At 49.8% G+C, this 21,297-nt stretch overlaps 1 protein-coding gene across 1 annotated transcript in view; it reads left to right on the top strand.

Moving 5' to 3' along the window:
• Window positions 1–21,297, top strand: part of nompA (no mechanoreceptor potential A) — a 185,188-nt gene that overhangs the window by 69,181 nt on the left and 94,710 nt on the right. The window contains exons 4-7 of the mRNA XM_071665303.1: window positions 9,339–9,594; window positions 11,796–11,919; window positions 16,939–17,222; window positions 18,593–18,719. Coding sequence (XP_071521404.1) covers window positions 9,339–9,594; window positions 11,796–11,919; window positions 16,939–17,222; window positions 18,593–18,719 — 791 coding nt within the window. The remainder of the gene's footprint in view (window positions 1–9,338; window positions 9,595–11,795; window positions 11,920–16,938; window positions 17,223–18,592; window positions 18,720–21,297) is intronic.

Below are 21,297 nucleotides of genomic sequence, written 5' to 3'. Positions count from 1 at the left end.
GATGACATATTGTTTGTTGGTGAGTCAGGTCTGTACATAGCGATGACCTACAGTTCTTAGTACAGTCTGAGGACTGTTATCATGCTGACCACGTCTGAGGACTGTTATCATGCTGACCACGTCTGAGGACTGTTATCATACTGACCACGGATCAGTGGTTCTAACATTATATAGGGGTCATTATATAGGAGTCAATAAGGCCTGTGATTAATAATTATATTTCAAGATTTCCCCCGCCATCTTGCTCCACCCCTCCCTCGCTCGCTCGCACCCTCCCCACACACCGTCATCTCCCATACTCACGTCCAACACCCACCACCCTCCTCCGGGGCTACCCTGCTCTCACTGCCTGTACCCTCACAACCCCTCCTAAACCTCATCATGTTCACCCTACCTCTCAGCAACCCCCCCCCCCCCTCTTTGTCCTGCTACATCCCCCCACCTTCATCTAACCCCCCCTCCCCAAGTTCCATAACCTCCTGCAAGTGTACGTCAACCATCCACCCAGCCGATCCCCTCCTCATTCCTCGTGGGACCACACGCCCCATTCTCGCCCCCATCAGCCATACCCACGAGCCAGCGATCTGCAGGGCTGAGCGACCTGCAAGAAGAGAGTCAAGACTGTTCCGTGATAATAGGCGACCCGTCGGTCAGACATCTAGGTCAACACTTGGTGAGGGATCGAGAGGTAAGAGAACAGTCCACGTCTACCCTGCGGCCAGAATTTCCCACAATAATCACAAGGTTGAAGACATCAAAGTACCAACTTAAATGTCATGTATAGTGGTGAACGTTGGCAACAACGACACTTACCATACAACGAGGCGACTGGCGCAAGATGACGAACACTGATACAGTGAGTACATCGTGAGTAGAGCGCTGGGTGTACATGAGAGAGTAACACATGATGTTAACATGGGTTAGGTTGAGACTCGTGGCTCAAACTTAGAAAAGACAAGGAATTATACAACAGAGACGCCATTCACCTGAACAATATAGGAGCAGAACTCTTAGTACTGGAATACTGGCACACGACTGGAGACTGGCAGACGTCACTCCTGTATACAAACAAAGGGAAGCCTCGGATAGCCTGGGGTTACGGGCCTGTTAACCACGCATTAATAATATGTAAACTTCTGGAGTCGATTATTAGAGATAATCTCGTAGGGTTTCTGGAACAACACAACCTGATCAATAATACACAGCAAGGTTTTAGAAAACGCAGATCATAAATTATTCAATAACCAACACAAGACAACAGCAATAGCTGTTATATTTGTGGACTTGCAGAAAGCATTCGAGACCAAGTCCCCCACGTTAAATTGATGTACAAAGTCCGGGTTTTGGGGATTACTGGTTGTGTAGTAAATTGTACAGTAGCCTGGTGACGTGATAGGAAGCAGTTTGGTAATGAAACATGACCCTGGTCACCACCCGTTACTAGTGGAGTGCCCCAGGGAGCCGTACTTGGGCCTATACTTGTCATCATTTAGTTCAGCAATATGGACGTAAGGCTTAATAACCTAGTGACCAAATTTGTAGATGACACAAAGCTCGGCAGTGCCATGTTAACTGATGAAGACAGGCTAAGATGAAATCGTTGAATGGTCTAGTAAATGGCAGATGTCATTTAACGTCAGTAAAGTTCAGTTGTCACAAATAAGAAACCTGACCAGAAATATGATCATGAACTGATGGGCTGAACGATAAAGGAGGCCCCTAGTGTGGCACATCTAGGGGTCACTGCCTCCAATAACTTCCAATTCTCCCAGCATTGTAATGAAGCTGTCAAGAGAGCAAATACAATGTTAGGATTTATGAACAGAAACTTTACCTACTAAATTAAGGATGTGATATTGTCACTATAACCAAGTCTAGCTAGACCACACCTCGAATATGTAGTGCAGGTTTGGGTCTAGCTAGACCACACCTCGAATATGTAGTGCAGGTTTGGGTCTAGCTAGACCACACCTCGAATATGTAGTGCAGTTTTGGGTCTCGACTTAAGCAAGAATATTCTTAAATTGGAAGTAGTGTAGCGACGAGTAACCAAAGTGACCACATTCTTGTGTTCCTCACCATATGAGGAGAGACCACGACCACCAGACCACCATATGAGGAGAGACCACGACCACCAGATCACCATATGAGGAGAGACCACGACCACCAGACCACCATATGAGGAGAGACCACGACCACCAGATCACCATATGAGGAGAGACCACGACCACCAGATCACCATATGAGGAGAGACCACCACGACCACCAGGTCACCATATGAGGAGAGACCACGACCACCAGATCACCATATGAGGAGAGACCACGACCACCAGACCACCATATGAGGAGAGACCACGACCACCAGATCACCATATGAGGAGAGACCACCACGACCACCAGATCACCATATGAGGAGAGACCACCACGACCACCAGATCACCATATGAGGAGAGACCACGACCACCAGATCACCATATGAGGAGAGACCACGACCACCAGATCACCATATGAGGAGAGACCACGACCACCAGATCACCATATGAGGAGAGACCACGACCACCAGATCACCATATGAGGAGAGACCACGACCACCAGATCACCATATGAGGAGAGACGACCACGACCACCAGATCACCATATGAGGAGAGACCACGACCACCAGATCACCATATGAGGAGAGACCACGACCACCAGATCACCATATGAGGAGAGACCACGACCACCAGATCACCATATGAGGAGAGACCACGACCACCAGATCACCATATGAGGAGAGACCACGACCACCAGATCACCATATGAGGAGAGACCACGACCACCAGATCACCATATGAGGAGAGACCACGACCACCAGATCACCATATGAGGAGAGACCACGACCACCAGATCACCATATGAGGAGAGACCACGACCACCAGATCACCATATGAGGAGAGACCACGACCACCAGATCACCATATGAGGAGAGACCACGACCACCAGATCACCATATGAGGAGAGACCACGACCACCAGATCACCATATGAGGAGAGACCACGACCACCAGATCACCATATGAGGAGAGACCACGACCACCAGATCACCATATGAGGAGAGACCACGACCACCAGATCACCATATGAGGAGAGACCACGACCACCAGACCACCATATGAGGAGAGACCACGACCACCAGATCACCATATGAGGAGAGACCACGACCACCAGATCACCATATGAGGAGAGACCACGACCACCAGATCACCATATGAGGAGAGACCACGACCACCAGATCACCATATGAGGAGAGACCACGACCACCAGATCACCATATGAGGAGAGACCACGACCACCAGATCACCATATGAGGAGAGACCCACGACCACCAGATCACCATATGAGGAGAGACCACCGACCACCAGATCACCATATGAGGAGAGACCACGACCACCAGATCACCATATGAGGAGAGACCCACGACCACCAGATCACCATAATGAGGAGAGACCACGACCACCAGATCCCATATGGAGGATGAGCACCACCTCGACCTCCCAGATCAACCATATGAGGAGAGACCACGACCACCAGATCACCATATGAGGAGAGACCACCACGACCACCAGATCACCATAAGAGGAGAGACCACCACGACCACCAGATCTCCATATGAGGAGAGACCCACGACCCACCAGATCCACCATATGAGTGAGACCGACACCACTGACCACCAGATCCATCCATATGAGGAGAGGACCACGTCCAACCAGATCACCTTATGAGGAGAGACCACCACTCCCACCAAGCTCACCATATGAGGAAGCGAGCCACGAACCACCAGACCACCATTATGAGGAGAGACCGACCAACGACCACCAGATCACCATATGAGGAGAAGACCACGACCACCCAGATCCCCATATGAGGGCGAGGACCCCACGACCCAGCCACGACACCATATGAGGAGAGACCACGACCACCCGATCACCAAAAAGAGGGAGAGACCCGACCACCAGATCACCATATGAGGAGAGACCACGACCACCAGATCACCATATGAGGAGAGACCACGACCACCAGATCACCATATGAGGAGAGACCACCACGACCACCAGATCACCATATGAGGAGAGACCACGACCACCAGATCACCATATGAGGAGAGACCACGACCACCAGATCACCATATGAGGAGAGACCACCACGACCACCAGATCACCATATGAGGAGAGACCAAGACCACCAGATCACCATATGAGGAGAGACCACGACCACCAGATCACCATATGAGGAGAGACCACCACGACCACCAGATCACCATATGAGGAGAGACCACGACCACCAGATCACCATATGAGGAGAGACCACCACGACCACCAGATCACCATATGAGGAGAGACCACCACGACCACCAGATCACCATATGAGGAGAGACCACGACCACCAGATCACCATATGAGGAGAGACCACGACCACCAGATCATCATATGAGGAGAGACCACCACGACCACCAGATCACCATATGAGGAGAGACCACGACCACCAGATCACCATATGAGGAGAGACCACGACCACCAGATCACCATATGAGGAGAGACCACGACCACCAGATCACCATATGAGGAGAGACCACGACCACCAGATCACCATATGAGGAGAGACCACGACCACCAGATCACCATATGAGGAGAGACCCACGACCACCAGATCACCATATGAGGAGAGACCACGACCACCAGATCACCATATGAGGAGAGACCACGACCACCAGATCACCATATGAGGAGAGACCACGACCACCAGATCACCATATGAGGAGAGACCACGACCACCAGATCACCATATGAGGAGAGACCACGACCACCAGATCACCATATGAGGAGAGACCACGACCACCAGATCACCATATGAGGAGAGACCACGACCACCAGATCACCATATGAGGAGAGACCACGACCACCAGATCACCATATGAGGAGAGACCACGACCACCAGATCACCATATGAGGAGAGACCACGACCACCAGATCACCATATGAGGAGAGACCACGACCACCAGATCACCATATGAGGAGAGACCACGACCACCAGATCACCATATGAGGAGAGACCACGACCACCAGATCACCATATGAGGAGAGACCACGACCACCAGATCACCATATGAGGAGAGACCACGACCACCAGATCACCATATGAGGAGAGACCACGACCACCAGATCACCATATGAGGAGAGACCACGACCACCAGATCACCATATGAGGAGAGACACACGACCACCAGATCACCATATGAGGAGAGACCACGACCACCAGATCACCATATGAGGAGAGACCACGACCACCAGATCACCATATGAGGAGAGACCACGACCACCAGATCACCATATGAGGAGAGACCACGACCACCAGATCACCATATGAGGAGAGACGACCACGACCACCAGATCACCATATGAGGAGAGACACCACGACCACCAGATCACCATATGAGGAGAGACCACCACGACCACCAGATCACCATATGAGGAGAGACCACCACGACCACCAGATCACCATATGAGGAGAGACCACCACGACCACCAGATCACCATATGAGGAGAGACCACGACCACCAGATCACCATATGAGGAGAGACCACGACCACCAGATCACCATATGAGGAGAGACCCACGACCACCAGATCACCATATGAGGAGAGACCACCACGACCACCAGATCACCATATGAGGAGAGACACCACGACCACCAGATCACCATATGAGGAGAGACCACCACGACCACCAGATCACCATATGAGGAGAGACCCACGACCACCAGATCACCATATGAGGAGAGACCCACGACCACCAGATCACCATATGAGGAGAGACCACGACCACCAGATCACCATATGAGGAGAGACCACGACCACCAGATCACCATATGAGGAGAGACCACCACGACCACCAGATCACCATATGAGGAGAGACCACCACGACCACCAGATCACCATATGAGGAGAGACCACGACCACCAGATCACCATATGAGGAGAGACCACGACCACCAGATCACCATATGAGGAGAGACCACGACCACCAGATCACCATATGAGGAGAGACCACGACCACCAGATCACCATATGAGGAGAGACCACGACCACCAGATCACCATATGAGGAGAGACCACGACCACCAGATCACCATATGAGGAGAGACACCACGACCACCAGATCACCATATGAGGAGAGACCACGACCACCAGATCACCATATGAGGAGAGACCACGACCACCAGATCACCATATGAGGAGAGACCACGACCACCAGATCACCATATGAGGAGAGACCACGACCACCAGATCACCATATGAGGAGAGACCACGACCACCAGATCACCATATGAGGAGAGACCACGACCACCAGATCACCATATGAGGAGAGACCACGACCACCAGATCACCATATGAGGAGAGACCACGACCACCAGATCACCATATGAGGAGAGACCACGACCACCAGATCACCATATGAGGAGAGACCACGACCACCAGATCACCATATGAGGAGAGACCACGACCACCAGATCACCATATGAGGAGAGACCACGACCACCAGATCACCATATGAGGAGAGACCACGACCACCAGATCACCATATGAGGAGAGACCACGACCACCAGATCACCATATGAGGAGAGACCACGACCACCAGAATTAAACATGTTCTCACTAAGCAAGAGGCGTCTTCGGGGGCAAATTAATACAATGTTTTCCAATACTTAAAGATTCAACAATGTCGATATTGAACATTCCTGTACAACAAAGTCGCCCTTACCGACGAGAGGCAATAGACTAAAACTTGGAGAGGTCGCCGAGTTAACGTGGAGTGTACGAAATATTTCTTCACCAACGACATTATTGATGCGTGGAATAACCTGCCACAAAATGGTGTTCACAGCAACACAATATCTTCAAAATTACGCTTCATCATCACTTGTCATTGTCCAGTAGTGAAGATGATCAGTCATCATAACCAGTAGTGAAGATAATCAGTCATCATAACCAGTAGTGAAGATGATCAGTCATCATAACCAGTAGTGAAGATGATGGGGAGGGAGCTGCAGGGAGTGGAGGGTGGGGAGAGAGCTGGAGGGAGTGGAGGGTGGGGAGAGAGCTGGAGGGAATGGAGGGTGGGGAGACAGCTGGAGGGAGTGGAGGATGGGGAGAGAGCTGGAGGGAGTGGAGGGTGGGGAGAGAGCTGGAGGGAGTGGAGGATGGGGAGAGAGCTGGAGGGTGGGGAGAGAGCTGGAGGGAGTGGAGGGTGGGGAGAGAGCTGGAGGGAATGGAGGGTGGGGAGACAGCTGGAGGGGAGTGGAGGATGGGGAGAGAGCTGGAGGGAGTGGAGGATGGGGAAGAGCTGGAGGGAGTGGAGGATGGGGAGAGAGCTGGAGGGAGTGGAGGGTGGGGAGAGAGCTGGAGGAGTGGAGGGATGGGGAGGATGGGAGAAGCTGGAGGGAGTGGAGGATGGGGAGAAAGCTGGAGGGAGTGGAGGATGGGGAGAGAGCTGGAGGGGGATGGAGGATGGGGAGAGAGCTGGAGGGAGTGGAGGATGGGGAGAGAGCTGAGGGAGTGAGGATGGGAGAGAGCTGAGGGAGTGGAGGATGGGGAGAGAGCTGGAGGGAGTGGAGGGTGGGGAGAGAGCTGGAGGAGTGGAGGATGGGGAGAGAGCTGGAGGGAGTGGAGGGTGGGAGAGAGCTGAGGGAGTGGAGGGTGGGGAGAGAGCTGGAGGGAGTGAGGTGGGAGAGAGCTGGAGGGAGTGGAGGGTGGGGAGAGAGCTGGAGGAGTGGAGGATGGGGAGAGAGCTGGTGGGAGTGGAGGATGGGGAGAGAGCTGGAGGGAGTGGAGGGTGGGGAGAGAGCCGGAGGGAGTGGAGGGTGGGGAGAGAGCCGGAGGGAGTGGAGGATGGGGAGAGAGCTGGAGGGAGTGGAGGATGGGGAGAGAGCTGGAGGGAGTGGAGGGTGGGGAGAGAGCTGGAGGGAGTGGAGGGTGGGAGAGAGCTGGAGGGAGTGGAGGGTGGGGAGAGAGCTGGAGGGAGTGGAGGATAGGGAGAGAGCTGGAGGGAGTGGAGGGTGGGGTGAGAGCTGGAGGGAGTGGAGGATGGGGAGAGAGCTGGAGGGAGTGGAGGATGGGGAGAGAGCTGGAGGGAGTGGAGGGTAGGGAGAGAGCTGGAGGGATTGGAGGGTGGGGAGAGAGCTGGAGAGAGTGGAGGATGGGGAGAGAGCTGGAGGGAGTGGAGGATGGGGAGAGAGCTGGAGGGAGTGGAGTGTGGGGAGAGAGCTGGAGGTAGTGGAGGATGGGGAGAGAGCTGGAGGGAGTGGAGGGTGGGGAGAGAGCTGGAGGTAGTGGAGGGTGGGGAGAGAGCTGGAGGTAGTGGAGGGTGGGGAGAGAGTTGGAGGTAGTGGAGGATGGGGAGAGAGCTGGAGGGAGTGGAGGATGGGGAGAGAGCTGGAGGGAGTGGAGGGTGGGGAGAGAGCTGGAGGTAGTGGAGGATAGGGAGAGAGCTGGAGGGAGTGGAGGATGGGGAGAGAGCTGGAGGGAGTGGAGGATGGGGAGAGAGCTGGAGGGAGTGGAGGATAGGGAGAGAGCTGGAGGGAGTGGAGGATGGGGAGAGAGCTGGAGGGAGTGGAGGGTGGGGAGAGAGCTGGAGGGAGTGGAGGATAGGGAGAGAGCTGGAGGGAGTGGAGGGTGGGGAGAGAGCTGGAGGGAGTGGAGGATGGGGAGAGAGCTGGAGGGAGTGGAGGATGGGGAGAGAGCTGGAGGGAGTGGAGGGTGGGGAGAGAGCTGGAGGGAGTGGAGGATAGGGAGAGAGCTGGAGGGAGTGGAGGGTGGGGAGAGAGCTGGAGGGAGTGGAGGATGGGGAGAGAGCTGGAGGGAGTGGAGGATGGGGAGAGAGCTGGAGGGAGTGGAGGGTGGGGAGAGAGCTGGAGGGAGTGGAGGATGGGGAGAGAGCTGGAGGGAGTGGAGGGTGGGGAGAGAGCTGGAGGGAGTGGAGGATGGGGAGAGAGCCTTGCTGTATTGTCGTGTTCTACTGCTGCTGCTGTAAGAGACTACTTTTTCATTTTCTCTTTAGCGTTAAGGACAGACCACCTCGCTTGGTCTGTGTGGTCTGTGTATCTATGTAACTCTCCTCGTAATACTCTCTCTCTCTCTCTCTCTCTCTCTCTCTCTCTCTCTCTCTCTCTCTCTCTCTCTCTCTCTCTCTCTCTCTCTCTCTCTCTCTCTCTCTCTCTCTCTCTCTCTCTCTCTCTCTCTCTCTCTCTCTCTCTCTCTCTCACATAGAGAGAGTTATCCAACCATTTACCTGGCCTCACCCCCGCAGATCCGGAAGAAGGTGACGCCCGTGGAGGTGCTGGGCCTGTGTGTGGATCGCTGCCTGGAGGACGAGACGGTGCTGGGCTTCAAGACAGTGTGCACCGCCTTCGACCACCACCCCGGCAAGAGGATCAACTCCTACAACAACGCCATAAGCTTCACCGAGACCAAGTGCTTCCTCACCAGACCCCAAGACCAGTTTATTGACGTCACTTACCGCAACGAAAAGGACAGCGTCCACTACCGCAAGGTCTGCTACACAGGTGAGGTCAGGTGTGGCCACGAGGCCATCTCTGTGAACATAGTCAGATGTGTAGGGAAGTGACCAGGGGTATGGGTAAGGCCAGGTGTATGGGAGAGAACGGGTGTGTGGATCAGGCCTGGTTGATATACCAGGTGGCGAGTGTTGGTTGAGGCAGATATGTGGATGAGGTCTGGTGTGTGGGGTGGATGAGGTCTGGTGTGTGGGGTGGATGAGGTCTGGTGTGTGGGGTGGATGAGGTCTGGTGTGTGGGGTGAAGCCTGTTGTACATAAGGCCAGGTACCATGTTGGCTTCCATGAAAACCACCTACCGTAACTGTTACTGTTGCTGGCTGTCGCCCACGAGCCCGCTCGGGCTCCAATATGGGGCTCGACTCTCGGCCCACACTCAACCAGCTGTTCATCCAACCATCGAGGCTGGTCACTTTATTAGGATACTCAGTTGCCCGTATCGCCTCAGCTTTCACAATGTATATGAATCATAATTACACTGTTTTCTGACCACCTCTCCCATTCCACGTCTTGCCCCTCTCACCACCTCACTCATCCAGTTCTGAACCTCTCACCACCTCTCACTTCTCTAGCGCTGCAACTCCCACTACCTCTCAGTTCTCTACCCTGAACCTCTCACCACCTCTCGGTTCTCTAGCGCTGTACCTCTCACCACCTCTCAGTTCTCTACCCTGAATCTCTCACCACCTCTCAGTTCTCTACCCTAAAGCTCTCACCACCTCTCAGTACTCTAGCCCTGAACCTCCCACTACCTCTCAGTTCTCTACCCTGAACCTCTCATCACCTCTCAGTTCTCTAGCCCTGAACCTCTCACCACCTCTCAGTTCTTTAGCCCTGAACCTCTCACTACCTCTCAGTTCTCTAGCCCTGAACCTGTCATCACCTCTCAGTTCTCTAGCCCTGAACCTCTCACCACCTCTCAGTTCTCTAGCCCTGAACCTCTCACCACATCTCAGTTCTCTAGACCTGAACCTCTCACCACCTCTCAGTTCTCTAGCGCTGCACTCTCACCACCTCTCAGTTCTCTAGCGCTGCACTCTCACCACCTCTCAGTTCTCTAGTGCTGCACCTCTCACCACCTCTCAGTTCTCTAGTGCTGCACCTCTCACCACCTCTCAGTTCTCTAGCGCTCCACTCTCACCACCTCTCAGTTCTCTAGCGCTGCACTCTCACCACCTCTCAGTTCTCTAGCGCTGCACTCTCACCACCTCTCAGTTCTCTAGTGCTGCACCTCTCACCACCTCTCTGTTCTCTAGTGCTGCACCTCTCACCACCTCTCAGTTCTCTAGTGCTGCACCTCTCACCACCTCTCAGTTCTCTAGCGCTGCACTCTCACCACCTCTCAGTTCTCTAGCGCTGCACTCTCACCACCTCTCAGTTCTCTAGTGCTGCACCTCTCACCACCTCTCAGTTCTCTAGCGCTGCACCTCTCACCACCTCTCAGTTCTCTAGCGCTGCACCTCTCACCACCTTTCAGTTCTCTAGTGCTGCACATCTCACCACCTCTCAGTTCTCTAGCGCTGCACCTCTCGCCACCTCTCAGTTCTCTAGCACTGAACTTCTCACCACCTCTCAGTTCTCTAGCCCTGAATCTCTCACCACCTCTCAGTTCTCTATCACTGCCCCTCTCTTTACCTCTCATTTCTGTAGGTGTGCACCTCTCACCACCTCTCAGTTCTCCAGCCCTGAACCTCTCAACACTTCTCAGTTCTCTATCGCTGCACCTCTCACTACCTCTCAGTTCTCTAGCACTGCACCTCTTATTACCTCTCAGTTCTCTAGCGCTGCACCTCTCACTAACTTTCAGTTCTCTACCCCTGAATCTCTCACCACCTGTCAGTTCTCTAGCCCTGAACCTCTCACCACCTCTCAGTTCTCTACCCCTGAATCTCTCACCACCTGTCAGTTCTCTAGCCCTGAACCTCTCACCACCTCTCAGTTCTCTAGCGCTGTACCTCTCACTACCTCTCAGTTCTCTACCGCTGCACCACTCACCATCTCAGTTCTCTAGCCCTGAACTTCTGGCTACCCCAGCCTTGCCCCTCACATAAACTCATACTTTCCCCCTCACCATCTACCACCCTGCCAGCCGTCATCATACCCCCTGCCTGCCCCAACTCCTTGCCCCTACCACCACTCCCAGTGCCTCTCACCGCCCGTGTCTAACAGCCAGTCTCCCTCTCCCGCCAGCGTCGGTGGTTCGTGCTGAGTGCCCGGCGCGGCTCTACGCCATGGAGAGACTCAGGAATAAGAGGTTCCTACCCAAGGACTCACTCAAGGTCGCTGCCTCCACCATCGAGGAATGTCAGGACAAGTGAGGCACTCGAGCTTATCTCTCACTATCAGTTCAACTCTCACTATCAGTTCATCTCTCACTATCAGTTCATCTCTCACTATCAGCATAAGTTCATCTCTCGCTGTCAGTTCATCTCTCACTATCAGCATAAGTTCAACTCTCACTATCAGTTCATCTCTCACTATCATAATTCATCTCTCACTATCAGCAGTTCAACTCTCACTATCAGTTCATCTCTCACTATCATAGTTCAATTCTCACTATCAGCATAAGTTCATCTCTTATTATCATGATAGGTTCATTCTCACTATCAGTTCATCTCTCACAATCAGGATAAGTTCATATATCACTATCAGGATAAGTTCATATATCACTATCAGGATAAGTTCATCTTTCACAATCAGTTCATCTCTCACTATCAGTTCATCTCTCACTATCAGCATAAGTTCATCTCTCGCTGTCAGTTCATCTTTCACAATCAGTTCATCTCTCACTATCAGGATAAGAACATCTCTCACTATCAGGATAAGTTCATCTCTCACTATCAGGATAAGTTTATCTCTCACCATCAGGATAAGAACATCTCTCACAATCAGGATAAGTTCATCTCTCACTATCAGGACAAGTTCATCTCTCACAATCAGGATAAGTTCATCTCTCACTATCAGGATAAGTTCATCTCTCACTATCCAGTTCATCTCTCACTATAAGGATAAGTTTATCTCTCACCATCAGATAAGTTCATCTCTCACTATCCAGTTCATCTCTCACTATCCAGTTCATCTCTCACTATCCAGTTCATCTCTCACTTTCAGTTCATCTCTCACTATCAGCATCAGTTCATCTCTCCACTATCAGTTCATCCTCTCACTATCAGCATCAGTTCATCTCTCACTATCAGATAAGTTCATCTCTCACTATCCAGTTCATCTCTCACTTTCAGTTCATCTCTCATATCAGTTCATCTCTCCACTATCAGTTCATCTTCACTATCAGTTCATCTCTCACTACAGCATAAGTTCAACTCCTCACTATCAGTTCATTCTCTCACTATCAGCATAATTCAACTCTCACTATCAGTTCACTCTCACTATCAGCATCAGTTCATCTCTCACTATCAGTTCATCCTCTCACTATCAGCATAAGTTCACTCTCACTATCAGTTCATTCTCTCACTATCAGCATAAGTTCATCTTCACTATCAGTTCATTCTCTCACTATCAGCATAAGTTCAACTCCTCACTATCAGTTCACTCTCACTATCAGCATCAGTTCATCTCTCTCTATCAGGATAAGTTCATCTCTCAGTATCAGGAAAAGTTCATCTCTCACTATCAGCATAAGTTCATCTCTCACTATCAGTTCACTCTCACTATCAGTTCACTCTCACTATCAGTCCATCTCTCACTATCAGTCCATCTCTCACTATCAGCATAAGTTCAACTCTCACTATCAGTCATCTCTCACTATCTGCATAAGTTCAACTCTCACTATCAGTTCTTCTCTCACTATCACATAAGTTCAACTCTCCACTATCAGTTCATCCTCTCACTATCAGTTCATTTCTTACTATCAGGATAAGTTCATCCTCTCACTATCAGTTCATCCTCTCACTATCAGTTCATCTCTCATATCAGTTCATCTCTCACTATCAGTTCATCCTCTCACTATCAGCATAAGTTCATCTCTCACTATCAGCATAAGTTCACTCTCACTATCAGTTCCTCTCTCACTATCAGTTCACTCTCACTATCAGCATCAGTTCAACTCTCACTATCAGTTCATCTCTCACTATCAGTTCACTCTCACTATCAGTTCATCTCTCACTATCAGCATAAGTTCAACTCTCACTATCAGTTCATCTCTCACTATCAGTTCATCTCTCACTATCAGTCCATCTCTCACTATCAGTTCAACTCTCACTATCAGTTCATCTCTCACTATCAGTTCATCTCTCACTATCAGCATAAGTTCAACTCTCACTATCAGCATCAGTTCATCTCTCACTATCAGTTCATTTCTTACTATCAGGATAAGTTCATCTCTCACTATCAGCATAAGTTCAACTCTCACTATCAGTTCATCTCTCACTATCAGTCCATCTCTCACTATCAGCATAAGTTCAACTCTCACTATCAGTTCATCTCTCACTATCAGTTCATCTCTCACTATCAGGCATAAGTTCAACTCTCACTATCAGTTCATCTCTCACTATCAGTTCATCTCTCACTATCAGTTCAACTCTCACTATTCAGTTCATCTCTCACTATCAGTTCATCTTCTCACTATCAGTTCATCCTCTCACTATCAGTTCAACTCTCACTATAGTTCATCTCTCAGTATCAGGAAAAGTTCATCTCTCACAATCAGGATAAGTTCATCCTCTCACTATCAGTTCACTCTCACTATCAGTCATCTCTCACTATCAGTCCATCTCTCACTATCAGGATAAGAACATCTCCCACAATCAGGATAAGTTCATCTCTCACTATCTGCATAAGTTCAACTCTCACTATCAGTTCTTCTCTCACTATCAACATAAGTTCAACTCTCACTATCAGTTCATCTCTCACTATCAGCATAAGTTCATCTCTCGCTGTCAGTTCATCTTTCACAATCAGTTCAACTCTCACTATCAGTCATCTCTCACTATCAGGATAAGTTCATCTCTCACTATCACATAAGTTCAACTCCTCACTATCAGTTCATCTCTCTCTATCAGTTCATCTCTCACTTTCAGTTCATCTCTCATATCAGTTCATCTCTCACTATCAGTTCATCTCTCACTATCAGCATCAGTTCATCTCTCACTATCAGTTCATTTCTTACTATCAGGATAAGTTCATCTTCACTATCAGTTCATCCTCTCACTATCAGTTCATTCTCTCACTATCAGCATAATTCAACTCTCACTATAGTTCATCTCTCACTATCAGTCCATCTCTCACTATCAGTTATCTCTCACTATCAGTCATCTCTCACTATCAGTCATCTCTCACTATCAGTTATCTCTCACTATCAGTTATCTCTCACTATCAGTCATCTCTCACTATCAGTCATCTCTCACTATCTGCATAAGTTCAACTCTCACTATCATTCATCTCTCACTATCAGCATAAGTTCATCTCTCACTATCAGGATAAGTTCATCTCTTATTATCATGATAGGTTCATTCTCACTATCAGGATAAGTTCATCTCTCACTATCAGGATAAGTTCATTTCTCAGTATCAGGATAAGTTCATCTCTCACTATCATTCATCTCTCACTATCAGGATAAGTTCATCTCTCACTATCAGGATAAGTTCATCTCTCAGTATCAGGATAAGTTCATCTCTCACTATCACATAAGTTCAACTCTCACTATCAGTTCAATCTCTCACTATCAGTCCATCTCTCACTATCAGTTCAACTCTCACTATCAGCATAAGTTCATCTCTCACTATAAGGATAAGTTTATCTCTCACTATCAGGATAAGTTTATCTCTCACTATCAGGATAAGTTCATCTCTCACTATCAGTTCCATCTCTCACTATCAGGATAAAAACAATTCTCACTATCAGGATAAGTTCATCTCTCAGTATCAGGATAAGTTCATCTCTCACTATCAGGATAAGTTCATTTCTCACTATCAGGATAAGTTTATTTCTCACTATCAGGATAAGTTCATCTCTCAGTATCAGGAAAAGTTCATCTCTCATTATCAGGATAAGTTCATTTCTCAGTATCAGGATAAGTTCATATATCACTATCAGGATAAGTTCATTTCCAGTGATGAAATTCACTTCTATTAACTAAGAGTATTCCTATCAATAAAGATTATTCTTACTAGGAAAAATAATTCCCAATAGTAAAGCTTATTCCCACTATCTAATTCTATTCCTATTAGTTATAATCATTCCCATTAGTAAAGCTCATTTTCATTGGTAAAATTCATGCACACTAGTAAAATTAATGCTTGCTAGTAAAGTTCATTCGCACTGAGAGAGTTCATTCCTATCAATAAATCAATTCCGAACATAAAAGTTCATTCCCACGTATACAGTTCATCCTAATTAGTATATGTCATCCCACGAGTTGAATTTGTAAGTTTCTAAGTGGAAACCATCTTCCATTCAGTAAGGACATAAATCAGTGAAGGTTTGTTTACTAAAGGCAAGACCATGTAGACAGTGGTAGGTAGGTAGGTAGACTGACAGGTGAACAGGTAGGTAGATAGGTAGGTAGGTAGGTAGACTAACAGGTAGGTAGGTGGATAGGTAGGTAGGTAGGTAGGAAGACTGACAAGTGAACAGGTAGGTAGGTGGGTAGACTGACAAGTGAACAGGTAAGGTAAGTAAGAAAGTAAGCAGACAGGTAAGGTAGGTAAGAGGGTAGGCAGCCAGGAAAGGTAGGTAAGAAGGTAGGCAAATAGGTAAGGTAGGTAAGAAGGTAGGGAAACAGGTAAGGTAGTTAAAAAGGTAGGCAGACAGATAAGGTAGGTAAGAAGGCAGGCAGACAGGTAAGGTAGGTAAGAAGGCAGGCAGACTGATAAGGTAGGTAAGAAGGCAGGCAGACAGGTAAGGTAGGTAAGAAGACAGGCAGACAGATAAGGTAGGTAAGAAGGCAGGCAGACAGGTAAGGTAGGTAAGAAGGCAGGCAGACAGATAAGGTAGGTAAGAAGGCAGGCAGACAGGTAAGGTAGGTAAGAAGGCAGGCAGACAGATAAGGTAGGTAAGAAGGCAGGCAGACAGGTAAGGTAGGTAAGAAGGCAGGCAGACAGGTAAGGTAGGTAAGAAGGCAGGCAGACAGATAAGGTAGGTAAGAAGGCAGGCAGACAGGTAAGGTAGGTAAGAAGGCAGGCAGACAGGTAAGGTAGGTAAGAAGGCAGGCAGACAGATAAATTGTTTCTATGTCTGTGTTTCGCCACCTTCTCCTCTTCGTGCCTGTCCGTCTTTCTTTCGTGCCAAGGAGTGTGTGTGAGCAGTGTGGACTGACGACTACCCATGGATATCGATCGTGCGGGAGTCACTCAGAAGGCTAACCTTACTTCTTCCTTACAGTGGACCGACGTTGCCCTAAGAACAAACTCATGTTCCTGAAGGCAGTGAACACCGAGCTGTGGGGCCCGCACGACACCGAGGTACACAGGGGCGTGGAGCTGGACGAGTGTAAGGAGCTGTGTATCGACAGTGTCTCCATCTTCTGCAGGAGCTTTGAGTACGACACTGCCTCTAAGGTGTGCACCCTCTCCGACGAAGACACCATCAGCAAGCCCTCCCAGGTCAGGAGCTCCAGCTCCAACAGCCATCAGTATTACCAGGTCATCTGCATCGACGGAGGTGAGTTACCGCTCCCATGGAGGTGACCTGCCACTCCCTCAGTGGTGACCTGTCACTCCCACGGTGGTGACCTGCCACTCCCTCGGTGGTGACCAGCCACTCCCTCGGTGGTGACCTGCCACTCTCTCGGAAGTGACCTGCCACTCCCTCGGTGGTGACCTGTCACTCCCTCGGTGGTGACCTGCCACTCTCTCGGAAGTGACCTGCCACTCCCTCGGTGGTGACCTGCCACTCCCTCGGTGGTGACCTGCCACTCTCTCGGAAGTGACCTGCCACTCCCTCGGTGGTGACCTGTCACTCCCTCGGTGGTGACCTGTCACTCCCTCGGTGGTGACCTGTCACTCCTTCGGTGGTGACCTGTCACTCCCTCGGTGGTGACCTGTCACTCCCTCGGTGGTGACCAGCCACTCCCTCGGAAGTGACCTACCGCTCCCTTGGTGGTGACCTATCACTCCTTCGGAGGTAACCTACCACTCACACGGAGGTGACCTACCACTCACACGGAGGTGACCTGCCACTCCCTTGGTAGTGACCCACCACTCTGTCTCTACCAATCGGTGATCATGTTTCCCTCTGGGAAGAACAGGATGAATATAACATGATAACCTGAGGTCAGGAATGGTATTATATAACTACATGATGATTAGAAGATAAGTAGAGTGATTATAAGTATATGATAACTAGAGATTAAGTAGGGAAATTATAACTGTATGATAACTTGAGGTTAAGTAGGCTATAATATAACTACATGAAAACTAGAGATCAAGTAGGGTGATTATAACTACATGATAACTAAAGATCAAGTAGGGTGATTATAACTACATGATAACTAAAGATCAAGTAGGGTGATTATAACTACATGATAACTAAAGATCAAGTAGGGTGATTATAACTACATGATAACTAAAGATCAAGTAGGGTGATTATAACTACATGATAACTAAAGATCAAGTAGGGTGATTATAACTTCATGATAACTAAAGATCAAGTAGGGTGATTATAACTACATGATAACTAAAGATCAAGTAGGGTGATTATAACTACATGATAACTAAAGATCAAGTAGGGTGATTATAACTACATGATAACTAAAGATCAAGTAGGGTGATTATAACTTCATGATAACTAATGATCAAGTAGGGTGATTATAACTACATGATAACTAAAGATCAAGTAGGGTAATTATAACTTCATGATAACTAAAGATCAAGTAGGGTAATTATAACTTCATGATAACTAGAGATCAAGTAAGGTAATTATAACTGCAATAAGTTATGGTCAAGTAGGACGATCATAACACCCTGGCAATCTTAGTCTTATAACTTAAAATCAGTTGTAGTGGATGTGTTATGGTGTGCCTGGTCCTACAGAACACGTGAGGGCCAACTACATCTTCCATGACTCGACGGACACACAACAGCTGAACCAACGACGCTACAGCGACGTCCGCACCGCCTTCCAGCTCTTCCGTGACAGTCGACTGGAGCTGGGTTCAGGGTAGGTGTAGCGCACGCCCTCCTCCACCTCCCTGGAGCTGGGTTCAGGGTAGGTGTAGCGCACGCCCTCCTCCACCTCCCTGGAGCTGGGTTCAGGGTAGGTGTAGCGCACGCCCTCCTCCACCTCCCTGGAGCTGGGTTCAGGGTAGGTGTAGCGCACGCCTCCCTCCACCTCCCTGGAGCTGGGTTCAGGGTAGGTGTAGCGCACGCCCCCCTCCACCTCCCTGGAGCTGGGATCAGGGTAGGTGTAGCGCACGCCCTCCCTCCACCTCCCTGGAGCTGGGTTCAGGGTAGGTGTAGCGCACGCCCTCCTCCACCTCCCTGGAGCTGGGTTCAGGGTAGGTGTAGCGCACGCCCCCCTCCACCTCCCTGGAGCTGGGTTCAGGGTAGGTGTAGCGCACGCCTCCCTCCACCTCCCTGGAGCTGGGTTCAGGGTAGGTGTAGCGCACGCCTCCCTCCACCTCCCTGGAGCTGAGTTCAGGGTAGGTGTAGCGCACGCCTCCCTCCACCTCCCTGGAGCTGGGTTCAGGGTAGGTGTAGCGCACGCCCCCTCCACCTCCCTGGAGCTGGGTTCAGGGTAGGTGTAGCGCACGCCCCCCTCCACCTCCCTGGAGCTGGGTTCAGGGTAGGTGTAGCGCACGCCCCCCTCCACCTCCCTGGAGCTGGGTTCAGGGTAGGTGTAGCGCACGCCTCCCTCCACCTCCCTGGAGCTGGGTTCAGGGTAGGTGTAGCGCACGCCTCCCTCCACCTCCCTGGAGCTGGGTTCAGGGTAGGTGTAGCGCACGCCCCCCTCCACCTCCCTGGAGCTGGGATCAGGGTAGGTGTAGGGCACGCCCCCCTCCACCTCCCTGGAGCTGGGTTCAGGGTAGGTGTAGCGCACGCCTCCCTCCACCTCCCTGGAGCTGGGTTCAGGGTAGGTGTAGCGCACGCCCCCCTCCACCTCCCTGGAGCTGGGATCAGGGTAGGTGTAGCGCACGCCCCCCTCCACCTCCCTGGAGCTGGGTTCAGGGTAGGTGTAGCGCACGCCTCCCTCCACCTCCCTGGAGCTGGGTTCAGGGTAGGTGTAGCGCACGCCCCCCTCCACCTCCCTGGAGCTGGGTTCAGGGTAGGTGTAGCGCACGCCCCCCTCCACCTCCCTGGAGCTGGGATCAGGGTAGGTGTAGCGCACGCCCCCCTCCACCTCCCTGGAGCTGGGTTCAGGGTACGTGTGGTCTCTCTCTCTCTCTCTCTCTCTCTCTCTCTCTCTCTCTCTCTCTCTCTCTGTGTATATATATATATATATATATATATATATATATATATATATATATATATATATATATATATATATATATATATATATATGTTTTTTTTTTTTTTTTTTTTTCATACTATTCGCTATTTCCCGCGATAGCGAGGTAGCGTTAAGAACAGAGGACTGGGCCTTTGAGGGAATATCCTCACCTGGCCCTCTTCTCTGTTCCTTCTTTTGGAAAATTAAAAAAAAAAATAAAAATAAAAAAACGAGAGGGGAGGATTTCCATATGTATATATGTATATATATATATATATATATATATATATATATATATATGTATCTATCTATCTCTCCCTCTCTCTGTCTTTCACCGGTTACAAGACCAGAGTGAGCCTGGTGATCTGCAACCAGACCATGTGTGTTGTCACACCAGGTTGAACCTGGAGCTGTGTTGTCACACCAGGGTGAACCTGGGGATGTGTTGTAAGACAACCTGTGGATGTGTAGTCAGACCAGGGAGAATCTGGGGATGTGTAGTCAGACAACAGTGTACCTGGGGATGTGTTGTCAGACCAGAGTGTACCTGGGGATGTGCTGTCAGACAACAGTGTACCTGGGAATGTGTTATCAGATCAGAGTGTACCTGGGGATGTGTAGTTAGACCAGAGTTTACCTGGGGATGTGTTGTCAGACCAGAGTGTACCTGGGGATGTGCTGTCAGACCAGAGAACCTGGGGATGTGTAGTCAGACAACAGTGTACCTGGGGATGTGTAGTCAGACAACAGTGTACCTGGGGATGTGTTGTCAGATCAGAGTGGACCTGGGAATGTGTTGTCAGACAACAGTGTACCTGGGGATTCTGTGGCCTGAGGGATGTGTTCCCAGACCAAAATCAGCATGATGATGTGCTGCCAGATAAATATGAATGTGAAGATGTTTCCAACCCTGAGTGAACCTGGGAATGTTTTGTTAGTGCAGAGTGAACCTGAGCATGCGTTGCCAAATCAGAGTGAGCATGGAAAATGTTTTATTAGACCAGAATGATCTTATAAGATGTGTTGCCAAACGAACATATTGATGTGTTGCCACACCATGATGAACTTAGGGATGTGTTACCAGACCAGGATGAACATAGGGATGTTTTACCAGACCAGGATGAACATAGGGATGTGTTACCAGACCAAGATGAACATAGGGATGTGTTACCAGACCAAGATGAACATAGGGATGTGTTACCAGACCAGGATGAACACAGGAAAGTGTTACCACACCAGGATGAACATGGGGATTTGTTACCAGACCAGGATGAACATAGGAATGTGTTACCAGACCAGGATGAAC

The sequence above is a fragment of the Panulirus ornatus genome, chromosome 10, assembly GCF_036320965.1.
Source record: "Panulirus ornatus isolate Po-2019 chromosome 10, ASM3632096v1, whole genome shotgun sequence".
NCBI lineage: Eukaryota > Metazoa > Arthropoda > Malacostraca > Decapoda > Palinuridae > Panulirus > Panulirus ornatus.
The sequence above is the reverse complement of the archived record's forward strand: the minus strand, read 5'-3'. Positions and strand labels throughout refer to the sequence as shown.